This window comes from Uloborus diversus, chromosome 1, assembly GCF_026930045.1.
Source record: "Uloborus diversus isolate 005 chromosome 1, Udiv.v.3.1, whole genome shotgun sequence".
Classification (NCBI taxonomy): Eukaryota; Metazoa; Arthropoda; class Arachnida; order Araneae; family Uloboridae; genus Uloborus; species Uloborus diversus.
This window is the reverse complement of record NC_072731.1, coordinates 57,254,854-57,269,357: the sequence shown is the minus strand read 5'-3', so window position 1 is coordinate 57,269,357 and position 14,504 is coordinate 57,254,854. Positions and strand designations below refer to the sequence as shown.

At 36.5% G+C, this 14,504-nt stretch overlaps 1 protein-coding gene across 1 annotated transcript in view; it reads right to left on the bottom strand.

The window, feature by feature from the left end:
• The window catches only part of LOC129229818 (POU domain protein 2-like), a 673,124-nt gene that overhangs the window by 19,038 nt on the left and 639,582 nt on the right, over positions 1-14,504 (bottom strand). The window contains exons 3-4 of the mRNA XM_054864195.1: positions 10,593-10,708; positions 1,526-1,759 (exon numbers count right to left, since the gene is read on the bottom strand). Coding sequence (XP_054720170.1) covers positions 1,526-1,759; positions 10,593-10,708 — 350 coding nt within the window. The remainder of the gene's footprint in view (positions 1-1,525; positions 1,760-10,592; positions 10,709-14,504) is intronic.

Genomic DNA, 14,504 nt, shown 5'->3' with positions numbered 1-14,504 from the left:
AACAGATACAAAATGATAGTAGGACTTTTTGTGGGATAAAAATCACCAAGCGGGGAGCGTACCATTTTTTTCAATATTTCAGGGTTCTAATTATGTTGTTTTCTCTGAACGTGAAGAATGAAAATATCACTGTACGATTAACCATAATTTTAAGAATTTAAAGGTTCTTTTAGTCTCTGCCCTGAACTACAAAAATAAATAAATAAATAAATAAAAAAGTAAAAAATACTCGCAGGAGTTTTCGTGGAATATACATCACCATGCGTTGAGCACAACATTTCTTTGTTTTCCAAAATCCTAGTGCTCTATGTTGTTCTCTATCAAAGTGATTAACGATGCAGGAATACCACCTTACATCTACTATCCAACCATGGCTTGTATGGAATGGGCAAACGTACAGTAATAGTAAGACGAGTCTATCTGAATGCGGGGGAGGGAATAAGAACTTGATAGCCGTGTTCCGCTTATTTGAATGAGACTGCTTAATTTAGAAACTAACATACATCTGCAAAAGCTGACACCCCTAAAACCTAATAGATGCGTCCATTTCCGCCTGCATCTCGGATGTTTGCCTTTTCATTCAATCCGTGGTCAGACAGAATGAATCATAACTATTAAATTTGAAGTTTCTTTCAGTCTGCGTCTCCTACTTCGGCAATAAAAAAGCATTTTTCCTCGAAATAAATTACTGTCGAGTTTTGAACAGACATAAAATGCTGGCAGGAGTTTATGTGCGATGAAAATCACAAAGCGGGGAGCGCGTAGTGACAGGTAAATAAGGTATGTTAATGATATTCGAGGGTTGAAGAAGAGTACAGCACTCGCAGTAAGTACATAAATATTTAATGATGAAGAATGTATGATAGGATGTGGTACCTGTTTGAGACACATGAAATCTCAATAATGAAAATCGTATGATAGGATGTAGTAACTGGTTGAACACCATACATTTTCAATGATGAAGAGTGTATGACAGGATTGTACCTTCGTTGAGCAACATAATTTTTCAATAACCAAGAGTGTATAACAGGATGTGGTACCTGGATGAGCAAAATAAATTTTTAATGACGAACAGCGAACAGCATAATAGGATGGGGTACCTGGTTGCGCGACATGAATTTTCTGTAATGAAGAGTGTATGATAGTCTTGCACCTGGTTGAGCGACGTGATTTTTCAAGAAAAGAGTATGACAGGATGCGGTACCTGGTTGAGCGACATGCATTTTCTACAATGAAGAGTGTATAGCTGTTGTCCAGGGCTGTGGCTCCTGGTTGAGCGACGTGATTTTTCAAGAACTAGTATGACAGGATGCGGTGACTGGTTGAGCGACATGCATTTTCCATAATGAAGAGTGTATAATTGTTGCACCTGACTGAGCGACGTGATTTTTTAAGAAAAGTGTGTGACAGGATGCGGTACCTGGTTGAGCGACGTGATGTGTGATGTTTCAAGAGAAGTGTGTGACAGGATGCGGTACCTGGTTGAGCGACGTGATTTTTCAAGAAAAGTGTGACAGATGCGTACCTGGTTGAGCGATAGCTGCCCCGCCGCGGCGGCGGCGGCCAGCGCTGCCGCCGTCGTGCTGACGATGGCGGACGGCGAGGCGGCCATCGAACTCGATGTGCTCGGGTGGTGTCCATTGTTGGTCGGGTGGTGGTGGGGGCTGGCCGACTGGCCGTTGGTCGTGGCCCGAGATGGCATGGTGGCGTCGATTGGCTCGTCCTGGTCGTCCTCCTCGTCGTCGTCTTCGTCCATAGCCTGGAAAAAAGAGGTACTCTGGTAAGGCAAGGCAGGTGCTCTGGTTGTAGTCCTGGGAGCGATCAGCTTGGGCCGAGCTGACCGAGCATCAAGTGTCCTAAAGGATCGCCAAGGAGCATACAGCTTGGACAAAGTGTATTCAATACCACTGATATATGGGCAGTAATGGCGGAGGCCTCCTCGAGGTGTGGATTGGGTAACGTTAAATGTCCATCATCTACCTCCCACGCATGTTTGGCTAGATCTTTATCAACGGCTTGGAGGTGGTAAATTAAGCAAGCGATGTACGACGCCGGACTAGGTCCTATACCTGAATCCACGACGTGTAGAGTCGTAAGTAGTTGTGAACTGTTTCTTAGGGACAACGGGAGTTCACGCGCTCCCACCACGTTGTTAAATCTATGACACCCTCAATGGTACAATATACTGTATCCACCGCATAGAGTACCACTAATACAACATAAAGAAGTCATAAACCGGTCAATAGCACCCTCAAGCCGGCCGGGCTTGGCACTGGGGGGTGGGGGGACTGTCATCTATGGCGAGGGGCGTGCACATGGGGGGAGAAGGGACACCTGATGACCCGGGCCCGATCCTGAAGAGGAGCAAATATTTTTAAAACTAGCGGTGAAATATATGGGTAAACAATATGGAGAGGGTCCGGAAAACTCATTTGTGACGGGCCCTAAAATTTCTGTGCACGCTCCTGCCTATGGTGCTGGGAGGCACAGTCAAGTTGAAGTAGAAAACATAACGCCATGCCTTGCAAGAAAGATATAAATAAATATCACACCAGTAACACAAAATGGAAGACTACTTATTCGTCACGTACCAATTTCTACAGGATTCTAACTCTCGCACGAATTTCTACCATTTAACTGTTTTTCTTTAACGCTTACATGAAAGGTTCGTAAGTCTGACGTTCCGATTTTCAGTGACCGTCATTCGTTGTAATATTTTATAGACAGTTTTTTCTGAAGTGACGAGTGTTGAACAAAAACTGACGTTGAAGAACGCATATTTATTGTAAAAGCAGAGACTCAGAAATCGAATAGTTTTTCGAAGGACTGATGTTAATAAATCGTCCTACTCATGCAACCTCACACTACTGGATCATTTTTATGCGTATTTTTAAAGGGTTGTCAACAATCATCAAGCAACGGAACAAACTCGAATTAACATTACTAAGGCAACTAAAGACACTGGAGAGAATTCCTGCGAAAATATTATCGAAAATTTTGGGGAAAGATTACTTCAAAATGAATGTTGTAAAAATGCTTTAAGTATTTTGTGCGCTTTCTTAAAAATTTAATCGGAGTTGCAAATATAGACAACCATCATAGGATTCATCAGATAGTTAGAGTTATTTTGTGTCACTAATAAAAATAAATTTCACTTTTTACAATTTTTTTTAACACGGGCAGGGCCACCGTTTGGGAGGGGGTATCAGACCCATATTACCGGGGCCGGAGCTTTAGGGGGCCCGTACGGTCATGAAACGGTTTTTTCAATAATAATGTTAATAATTTCATCGAAAAATAAATTAAGCTACTTCAGAGGAGATTTATTGAGTTTCTGAATTTCTCAGAAAAAGCGAGATTTAATATTACTCCAGAATTGATGAATTCCCTTAAAAGACGCAGAATTCCATTACAAAAAAAAAAAAAAAAAAAAAAAAAAAAACAGCTTTAGTTGTGTTTTTTGGATTTTATTTCAAAAAAACCCAAATAACCCTGGGTCCATGGGCTTTAAAAAAAACCCAGGTTTTTGTCAACCCTGGTTTATAAGTCTATGTATGTATGTTTGTTCTTATGTGGCGTTGTAGAGGTTAAACGCCTTGGTCAAATTTGATAATTCTTACGTCAATCGATTTATCTGAACCTTGGGAGTGTCACTAAACACATGACCGTAATCAAAATTCAACATTTCAATAACCGTATTGTCAGTTCCAGATCGTGCCGCACGCTACCTGCGCGCGACAGAACGTGTGACAAATGCAGGTAGCGTTTTCACAGTCTGAATTTTTTGTTTACTAAGTCTATTAATTCGATTTTGATCTGTAACATGTTGCATTTGCTTTTGTCGTGATTCAGGGTTCGGAGTTTCGCAACGTGTACTTTCTTGACGGTTTTTTTTAGTTTTGCGATCAAGATTTGAGTGACGACGTTCCCGAGTTCGCGTCATCATGAGTTATACAGGCTGTTTATATATGTGGCGTACGAGACTTTCATTAAGTGGACGATGTGTAGGATTGTCCGGGTTACGATTTGAACCACGGACCTTTGTAATGCTAACCCAGTTCTTTAACCACTGAACTAAAAGGACCTCAACGTTCGGGGGCAAAGTTAGGTTATGTGCTCTCTTACGTACGCCGCATATAGCTGTGGTTGACTTAAGTTCGCACTTTTTTGCTAAAGGGTAAGCATATGTAGCTTTACGCCGAGTTAGGTCCCTAGAGGGACTAATAATCAGTAGTTTAGACCACCGCAAGTTACTTAATAATCATCATGATACAAACTCTCGCAATGAAATGACAAGATTGCGAAGTTTACAGTCTTTTAATCATAATAACTAAGTTGATGAAAATTAACTAAAAAGTGTAAAATAAAAAATAGTTATTAAATAAAAACAAAAAATTTGAATGCGTAAAAACCAAAAAGACAAAAAAAGAAAAAAAATATAAGCCCAGTTGTTTAGAATGTTATTAAGTACTACTGAATAACTACACCATTGAAATATAGTTTTATAATCTATACACCCATAAGACAAATCATAAATTCAAAAGCAGAACTGAAGGATCAACAGTCGGGCTCCATTCCTTTTTGATCAATCAAGAAACCCGTAAAATTTGAATGGGCCTCGACTGCTGATCCTTCTATTCCGCTTTTGAATTTATTATTTTTCTCATGTGTGTATCGATTATAAAACTATTTCAATGCTGTGGTTATTCAGTAGTACTTAATAACATTCTAAACTCCTGGGCTTATGTATTTTTTCTTTTTTGTCTTTTTGGTTTTTACGTAGTCGGATTTTTTGTTTTTATTTAATAATTATTTTTTCTTGATTTCTAATAATTAAATTGAGAAAATTTTATTTAACCTCAAAGTTGATTCAAATACTCCATACCATTTAAACCGTTCCATCTCGAGATTAGGGACTGAAAAAAAAAAAGAGAGAGAGAGAGAGAGAGAGAGAGAGAAAGAAAGCTAGAGAGAGGGATGTGGTGCTGCTATTTAATGATTTTTATAAAGCTCCTCTTTTCGTGAATTAGATGCAACAAGTGAGGCAAAATTTTAAAAGAATATAAACTTTTGATGCTCTCACATCTTAGATTTTAACGATCTTGCATGATATTGCTATGAAATAAAATAAGCAATTAAAACTTTGTGATACATGATCTTATGACTTAAACTTCAGACGATCTTTTTTATGAAGCTTTATGAAGAATATTTATTTATTTGATTTGAAATTTGAACATCACGAAAAGAAAAGTGTCATGAAGAGGGAAAAACTGTTTTTAGTCGCAAAGGACATAATATTCCAGGTCCACTTAAGTAAAAACATGGGAATTGAAAATTCTTTAGAAAAAAAAGTCGTTTGTTTACATCATTTTAAAATGGAGAAAAACAGATGATAAGATCGAACAACTTCTGTAATAAAAGCTGGCCACCCTTTTTACTTTAAATTTTAAGCTCTTTATAATTCAACAGAAAAGTTTTGAAATTGATATTTTTGAAATTTAAGAAAATATAATATATATATATACAAAAATGCATTAAAAAATAATCTTCGTTATTTAAATATGTATTCAAAACTTTGATTCCTTGAACTAAATAGTTCACGTTTGTCCGTTTGTTTCAGTTTTCAGTTGTCTTTCATGCCTTACGACAAAGAAAAACAAACTTTTACTATTTATTTAGATCCGAAAGCACTGTAAAAAATTAATTTGAGGAGGAAGAATAAATAAATGAATAAATAAGTACTGTTTTCCATAACTTTGTCAGTCAGATTAGCGACAACTACGATATTACTAAAAAAAAAAAAACTTTATGAATACTGATTTAAAACAATCGATACCTTGTAAATTTCTATCAAAAATGTCAATTTTATTCAAGTATTTCAGTGCCTCTGCATTTTCCTTTTTAACTGAAACTTAACCCTCAAATTTTTAAAAATAATATATATTAAGGTGTTTCGAAACGCGTGGACCTAATATGAGTCGAAATATTCAGGTCAGTTGCATTCAGCCATGACTATTCAGTTTTATTGATTTTGTGTTGGATCCAAGTTTTCACATAAAGCTATATTTGAATGCTTTGTAGGGCAGTTAACTCTTTCGGCCCTTCTTTCCAGACTTTTCCCACAATATTCAAAGCGGACTCCATTTTCCTTTCGAGCCATAACCCTTTCTAATCGTATTCCCGGACTCTGGACTGCAATCCGGGGACACATTTCCAGCTGAAAGGCAATATCTGGGAAACTGTAGTGTGAGTCCAAGAACTTGGCAAGGAAAGAAGGGGATTGTAAGGAAAGTCCAGAAAGGCGTCAGTGAAACCGAATTTAACGGCCATCGATATCTCTTCCATATCAGAGGCTGTAAGCAGAGCCTTGTGTCGCCTTCGGCATATAATCTAGCCCCGACGCCATCAAAATAGGGTTGCCGATGGCTTATCTGGGTACTTGTGTCTTTGCATTTTATCGCCAAAATCTGAAGACGACACCAGCAATGATCGAGCGCTCGATACCGATATCGATGTTTTGAGATTTCAGTTTATCGACCAGTTAGTCCGATTTTAAGGTTTTGAGTCTGTGCCATTATGGCATCCTGCTGTGAAGTCAAGCAGTGTTCAATACTAGTTTGTGAAGACGAGAGAAGGTATGTGCTGCACCCACAATAATGTTCGGGCATCGTCAACACACTGGAAAATCAAGCCAATAGGCATATTTAGCTTTAACATAAAATTTAAAACTCGAAGGAAAAATTATACTTTACTATTCAACACAGCGCCATAACCTTACTGTTTAACTAGCTCCGTCATTCGAGGGGAAGGAATGGGTCAATTGCTCCCCCCCCCCCGGCGTTGAAATGTTTTTCTGAAAACAGGGGACGTGGTTTTTGTTGTTTTGAGCATATTTGCATTGAGTGTTCAGTTTCTTTTTTTGCCCTCTCCCTCTTCCGGGAAATGTTCGAAATGACGAGCTTGTGCTTAGATATCTAAATTTATCCTTATACGCCTTATTGAACCAGTTTATTGAACCATGAATTTCCATATAATAACACTTCCAGTTTTCTATTCAGATATATATAGATATAAAGGTAGCGATTTAATTTTTACTTATTCATATGTTATTTTTAATTAAAAACAGCAAATTTACCTTAACTTATAAATATCCATACCATAGACGATATCAAAACAGATTGATCCTTCAATAGTTAACCTGCCTGCCTCTATCTGTATTTCTTGGCTTACTTGTGTACCCACAAATCTACCTCTTTTCGAAATTTTAGTTACCTGTATATACTAATTAATTGATTGCGCGCCTAAAATTGTGTGCGCCCCAAAGAGTAGTGAAGACTTCAAAGGGGTGCCACGAAATGTATCAATAAATCCACAAATAATTAATTAGTTATGTGACTTTGGTAATACTGCACAGTGCCACAGCAAAATAAATGGGATATGCAGAGCAGGTACACGAGTTTCATAAATTTTTGCCTGTTATTCACGATGATTCGCACTTTTACTTAAGAAAAGACACCTTAGGAAAATCATAACTCCAAAAAGGTGCCTTGACTGAAAGAAGTTGGGAAACTACTGACCTAGTTGATTTGCATACGGCAGTACATCAATTCATGAAGATATTATATGAGTATATATCTTAGTATTTACATTATATATTTAATACATACAATATTTATACACTCAAACCTATATATACATACTATATTCTGTCTCTTTCTCTTTTGCATACGTTATGCATACACAGACATTTAATTGTAAAAGCACTTATTAATAGCTATTAGTGCAACACGTGAATATTTATCTGTTTACCTATTTTTAAGCAAAAAGATGCATTTCTTTTGAATAGTATTAAAAACAATTTATGATTTTAACATGATTAGTTCTTGAGTTGTTTGGACAATAATGTGCATTTTGATAAATCATAGTGTGAAAAAGTCTACAAAAATCTCGTTTAGTTTTAGAAGCATTGCATCAAAATCAGTCAATCGAACAGGACGAAACATATTGCAAGACAAAATTACCATATTCTTTAAATCGGAAGGAGAAAAAGATTTGAATACAGAAGTAGGAAACGATGAGTACCGTTTTCAAGAAAACAAATTTGGCAGAAAGGGCCACAGCGATAAAATGCCAATTCAGACCACCCTCACCATCTAGCAGCGGTCATTCTGCATACGTTGCGCCTCCGATGCAAATCGCCAGGGTGACGTTAGTCATCCGATGCCCCCCTTAAATCCCCTCTCACTCATTGGACAATGTGAACCACGTGATGCGGCCTCCTAGGCAGTAAAAATAGCCCCTGAGGCATTTTCTCCCCGACTGACCACCGGATCTATTTTCGGGGGGGGGGGGGGGAGTGGGGGGACATAGGGAAATCAAGGCGAAAGAGAAAAGCCGCTTCGGTACGTAAATTTCTCCTTCCTTGGGTTTTTGAATAAATGCCTCTGGCGATGGTCATCTCGACTGTGGGGGAGGGGGAAGGGATTTCAAGCTGGTCGCGCATACCAACAACTTCTCTCCATTTCCATAAAAAGAAAACCGATTCAACAGCTCCTTTTGGGCCCAATTACGGCAGAAATGGCCTTGGCAGGCGTCAGGTTCTCTGGCAGTTCGAATGTTTTTCGGTGGTGATGAGTAATCCGTTACGAGGTCCTTATGGATTCAGATGTAATTTCGGGAAGGTTTCAGATGAAAATTTTGAATAAAGACATAAATTGCAGCCATTCTATTCCAGACAGTTTGATAAGTTTGCGGGAGTTGAATTTATCACAGCATTCAAAGAAATCGGCTGTTTTTACAAATATCACTACACGTTTTAAAATTTATTCGTTTAGAACTTTTATTCTCTTTTAAGCTGGTTTCCTTTTAATATTTATTCCTTCCTTCTTTTCACTGGATAGATTTTTCTCCTTCTCTTTTTGATCTGTGGGTTTAAAGAAAGGATTTAATATTAAAGCGGTTGAACATTTTTTGCAGGACATAATACAAGTCCACTAGATTATTTAAAAAGGTTAGGTGCTACGCTAAGTCAAATAGGTCTAGAGCAGTGGTTCTCAACCACGGGGAGATTAGACTCCTAATGGGGGGCGATAAATTAGTGAGGTGCGATAGGGAAGGGATGAACATTTAAAACACAAAATAGTAATAATGATAAAAAGATAGTGAATACCTAAACTCAAAGCATATTCCAAACGGATAGTAAAGAGTTCAGACAAGATATCATAAAAAAAGAAACAAATTAAAGATTTGTATCCTCTTGCCCTCTTCCTCATGAACTCGGTTGAATCTTAAGGAATTATTCCAACATTCATCGGAACTTTATGAGTGTTACAATTTGCATATATGTTTTTAATTTAAAGTCTCTGTGTTTTTAATTCCGACAGATTCAAATTCAAAAAAGAAAATAATTTCATGTGATCAAAAAATGTACTGTTTTTTTTTTTGAAAAGTACGTTAATATAGATCTTAACTAAGTTCTTCCCTCTTCCCTTCAAGTTATAGCAGTTCGTTATGGAAAAGAAAAAAATCCCCGCAAAACAGGTACCTCTATTTATTAATTTTAAAGTTTAAGAGTGCTTGGATTAAATTACTTTATTACATGCAGTTTATTTTAAATTAAAATTAGGCGTTCATGTTTTCAAGGATATCGATGTTTACAAGAGCCAACTTATGGTTTTTCTTCAAGGAAGAAACGGAGGGGGCGATACGTGTCAATCAATCTTTAGAGAGGAGCGATGAGCCCAAAAGGTTGGGAACCACTATTTTAGACTTAGAGTCATTTGTGAGCAAGGCTGAAAACAGAGGGCTTACAGCTTACAGAATCCTTGGTTTTCAGCCATATTGCCAGTCCTAGTACTTAAATATATATATATATATATATATATATATATATATATATATATATATATATATATATATATATATATATATATATATATATATCAGGGATGATTGTGAGTTCATCAAAAAATACCTGAAAGTTTCAAAGCGAGAACGGGGGGGGGGGGTAATCTTTGTCCCCTATTACTAAAGTGCACCTGTCAAAACATTGTGTGTACATTTGATTAAATTTTTAATGAGTTACAAAGCTACTTTTGAGCTGGTGTTATACAAATTATCTTGACATTTGTCTATCTTAAAGCTCTTGCAGGTATATTTTATGAGTATTATATAATTTTAAAAATTGCGGAGGTAGGGAGATAAAAGCATAACAAAAAAAAAAAAACATAATTCCGGTATTTTCGGACATAAAAATACCGGAAATACGTCCGAAAATACCGGAAATTCGGTAAAATACCGGAACACAATCACCCCTGTATATATATATACGAAACGAAACTTTTACCTAACAATGATATCAAAGATACTATGAGGCAGGGTTTCCCAAACTTTTCAAATTCGAGGCACCTCTTGAAGAATTTGAATTTTCTCATGGCACCCTAGTTCATCTCTGCTATATACTGGACACTTCGCGACACTCTTCGCCTCTCCTTTACGGCACCCCAGGGTACCGCGGCATCCATTTTAGGAACACCTGCTACAAGGTACAACGCGCAAAAAGCGGTAGAAAGGAAGAAATGAATGATACTTACCAGGTTAAGCGCTTTGTCCGAATCGACGCTGTCTTCGTCGTGTCGTAGGTCCGCCGTGTCATGACTAGTGCTGCTGTCTTGGGTGTCGTTCGAAAGATCGCCATTCATTCCGGAATCTGAAAACAAAACAGAACAATCAGTCACCATGTCGACTGCTCAGTACAACTTTAACTAAAAATCAACAAGAAGTTCCGTCTAGAACTAAACGAGCCTACTTTCCCGTATACTCATACTACTTTCTAGTAACTGATCAATATTCTCAAAAATATCTAAATTCGCAAATTGTTTCAAACATAATTTAATATTTTAAGCTGATTTCTTGGAATAAAATATGCCTCACTCATCTAAAAATTAGATGCGTAAAAATAAATAAATAAAATAAATAAATAAATAAATAAACGAACAAATAAAATAACAGCACCTTTTGAACAAAGCAGCTAATAAACTACTTTCCATTAAAAAAAATTCTTTAACCGCTTTCAAAACGAAAAAATAATAATTAAAATTAATAAGCTCATTAAAATAAATACATTATATTAAAAAAAATCGTTTCTTTTCCCCCTGTTGCCCAACATATTTTTTAAAATGAATTAATGCACTTACCAAAATAAATAAAAGCAATACAATGTCAACTCAAAGAAATAATTTGCATTGTCAAAATAAATTTAAAAAAAAAAAAAGAAAATCGTCTGCGCATATTTTTATGTAGAAACATAAAAGACTTCGAGTTTATCCGCCGAAAACTGAATACCTAAAATGAAACTTTAGCGTGAAAATAAAAACAAGTCATATTAACAATAATTATTTCACAGTTAAAACCATGGCTGCAGAGTCGGAGTCAATCTCATTTTGAGATAAAGAAGTCGGAGTCGGATATCCAAGAATCGGAGTCAGTCATATTCTCCGTGTATAAATTTTTGCCAAAGTTACGAAGTCAGAGTCGAAGTCGGGGAGTCGGAGTCAGGTGCTCCTAAATTCTCGGAGTCGGAGCCTGGAGTTTGTCGTCAAGAGCTATGTCCACAAAATTTGTTTGAAGTAAATCCGCCTTCAAGTACGGAATCTACATTGACTTTAAGTTTACCCGTAGGCGCTAATGTTAAGGGATTTTAACTGTTAAAAATTGAACGGAAAATTGTTCAAATCAAAAAAATATTTAATATACAAGTTTTTCATCAAAAGATTTTTCTTACAAAGTTTGTTTGAAGCATATTCGCCTCACAGTTCGGAATTGCCTTGAATTTCTCCGTAGGCGCTAATGTTAAGTTTTTTTGAACTGTTCAAAATTGAACAAAAAATAGTTCAAATCAAAAAGTAAAATATAGGAAAAAGGTGTCCTCGCCGAGATCTTTCGAAAAAAAATTGTTCGAATCGGACTATTCACTCAAAAGTTATTGGGGGGGGGGGGGGGGCAGGCAGACAGACATTTTCCCCCATCTCAATAGCCTACTTTCCAATTTTTAATTTTTCGATATTTAATTTTTTTTTTCATTTTTGACTTTTTTTGGTTTTTTCTGAAAAATTTTTCAAAATGCATTAAGCCTTTTTTCACGCTTTTTTCTGCGTCCTCTGACTTTTACTGCGAAAGCAGGTTAAAAATGAAATACGGTTCTTATGCAGTTAAACAGCAGATAGTCTTGAAAAAAGTTAGTGAAACCCCGATTTTACGTTTTTCAAAAGACTGGGTTAAAAAAACGTAAAATGCGAGAAATTCATAGAAAGTAAAAATCAACTAGAAAAAATAAAAGCCCCCACAGATGACTCTTTTAGAAGGCATTAATATCTATGTTTTACGAAAAGGACATTATTATCCATATCATTTTAGAACATTTGTTTGGAATCCGGGCGTTTAGGATGAAAGCAGTCAGCAGTATAACTGGATGGAGCTATAGCATTTCTTTTTCGTTCGATTAGATTTACTTTCAAGATCGTGGATTAGCTTTAAAAAAGCACAAAAGGAAACATATTGTTTGTTTTAGAACATTTTAAAATTATTTTTTCCTTCCAAGAAAACGTAAAATGTGGGAAATTCAACTTTTCATCCGAGTTCAATTAACATCATTAGTGTACGGGAAAACTGGGACCTGATGGGAAAAACGTGAAATACGGGAAAAACGTAGGTTCGGGGGGACGTAAAATCGGAGTTGACTGTATTGTCAATTATTTATCTCTGATACTACCTGCTGACAAATCCAGCTACAGAATTCTCGTTGATTGATGAAATTAATATCAACTCCGTCCTTCCTATATTCCCTAGTAATTAAATTTATAGTACTTGACTGTTGCTACGCGCATGTTCAGCAGGAAAAAGGAAGGCTATTCCTCACCAAGAAGCTTCATGAGGGAAAGACTATTTTGTCCTGGGGGGAAAGCTATCTAGATATCAGATATATTCAGGTGAGTCGCACAATCACACCTCTGTAAATGCAGCTCAAAACTTAACAACCATGTTATAAACTTTATTTTTTTAATTTTACTTTTATTTTTTTTCCTCAAAAAGGATTAACCTTTTGAAACTCAATGAGAAACAACCCGTGCAATCTGTATGTAGATGGCATGATCATCTCATTTATAGTACTCAATGAACCGTATTAAGGATAATGAGCAGTACTAGTTTTGATTGCGGTTCATTCCAGAACACCCGAAAAATACATTTCAGATCACAATATCTATTAATGTTTTCATGAAGGTTTATTGTAAATCATTTCGCTTCGTCAATAAAAATGAACAAATAAATAAAAACGATATGCATGCAAATATAAACACAAAAATGTGCCTGTGCAAAATTAATCTGCGAAAGTTTTCCCAATTCGTATCAAGTACACATAAACACAACATGGAAGAAGGCGGAATCAGCTAGCAAATAGTTTTTTCAGATTGTCTTATAATTTTACAACATCAAAATTCTACCGGCAAAGACTTCTTTTTAGAAGTAAGTTCGGAACGTAACGAAAACATGCACACGAGGCTCGAATTCTTCTCTTTCCTAAAACAAATAAACAAGCAACACACGACACCTAAAAAGTCTCACGATCGCCACAAAATCCGGTTTACTTCCGAAAAGAGAGCTATTTTAAATGCTGGACAAATAGATTTAAAAATATTCCCCCGGGTTGCTTCTCAAAAAAAAAAAAAAAAAAAAAAAGTTTCTTTTCAGAGAAAATTCCCTTTCCGCCATAGCGCTCTCATTTCCAATCTCGTTTGGCAATCGTGTTGCCACCAAACAAGAGGTAAAATAAATAAATAAAAAAAAAAACTAAATAAACAGATAAAACAATCTCTCTGTTCTGAAGGCACGGTGGGGACCGCTGGACGTGTTTGGCCGGAATATGAGATCAAAAATTTTCGCCCCTCCGCTTCGTCATTCCAGATTCACATAGACAGGATTTCTATCACTCGAAGCGCATCGTCTGTCCGTCCGTCTGTGCGAGAAATCTGCACAAGCAGTAAGCACTCTGCTCTTTCCATTGATTTGTTTATTCTGAATGGGCTTTTTCTTCCTTTTATTTCCGTATTCTTTCTTTTTGTTTCCTCATAACGGCGCGTTCTTTAAAATCTAAAAACCTTAGGCAGTAATCGATATGGGATTGTTTCCCAATTTTCAAAAATATGTACTAATTCTTCAATTGAGCATGGTTGAAAACAAAGGGTGAGTATTTTTTTTCCTTCGTTTTGACTTACTTTCTCTCTTAATCGTAAAAGACATTTAGTCGTTATTTTCATTTTCGCTGCAGACGTCACAAGTGAACAAGTCGCTAGGGTTATCATAACCATAATCAAGTTTCAGGACATAGACAAATCTCGCCAAACGAATATTTTATTTAGCAGACAATTCTCGTTCAGCTAAGAATTACTTACAGTAAAAAATCACCAAAAGGCGATATCTTTCCAGAAAAGATCCCACACGCTCCGATT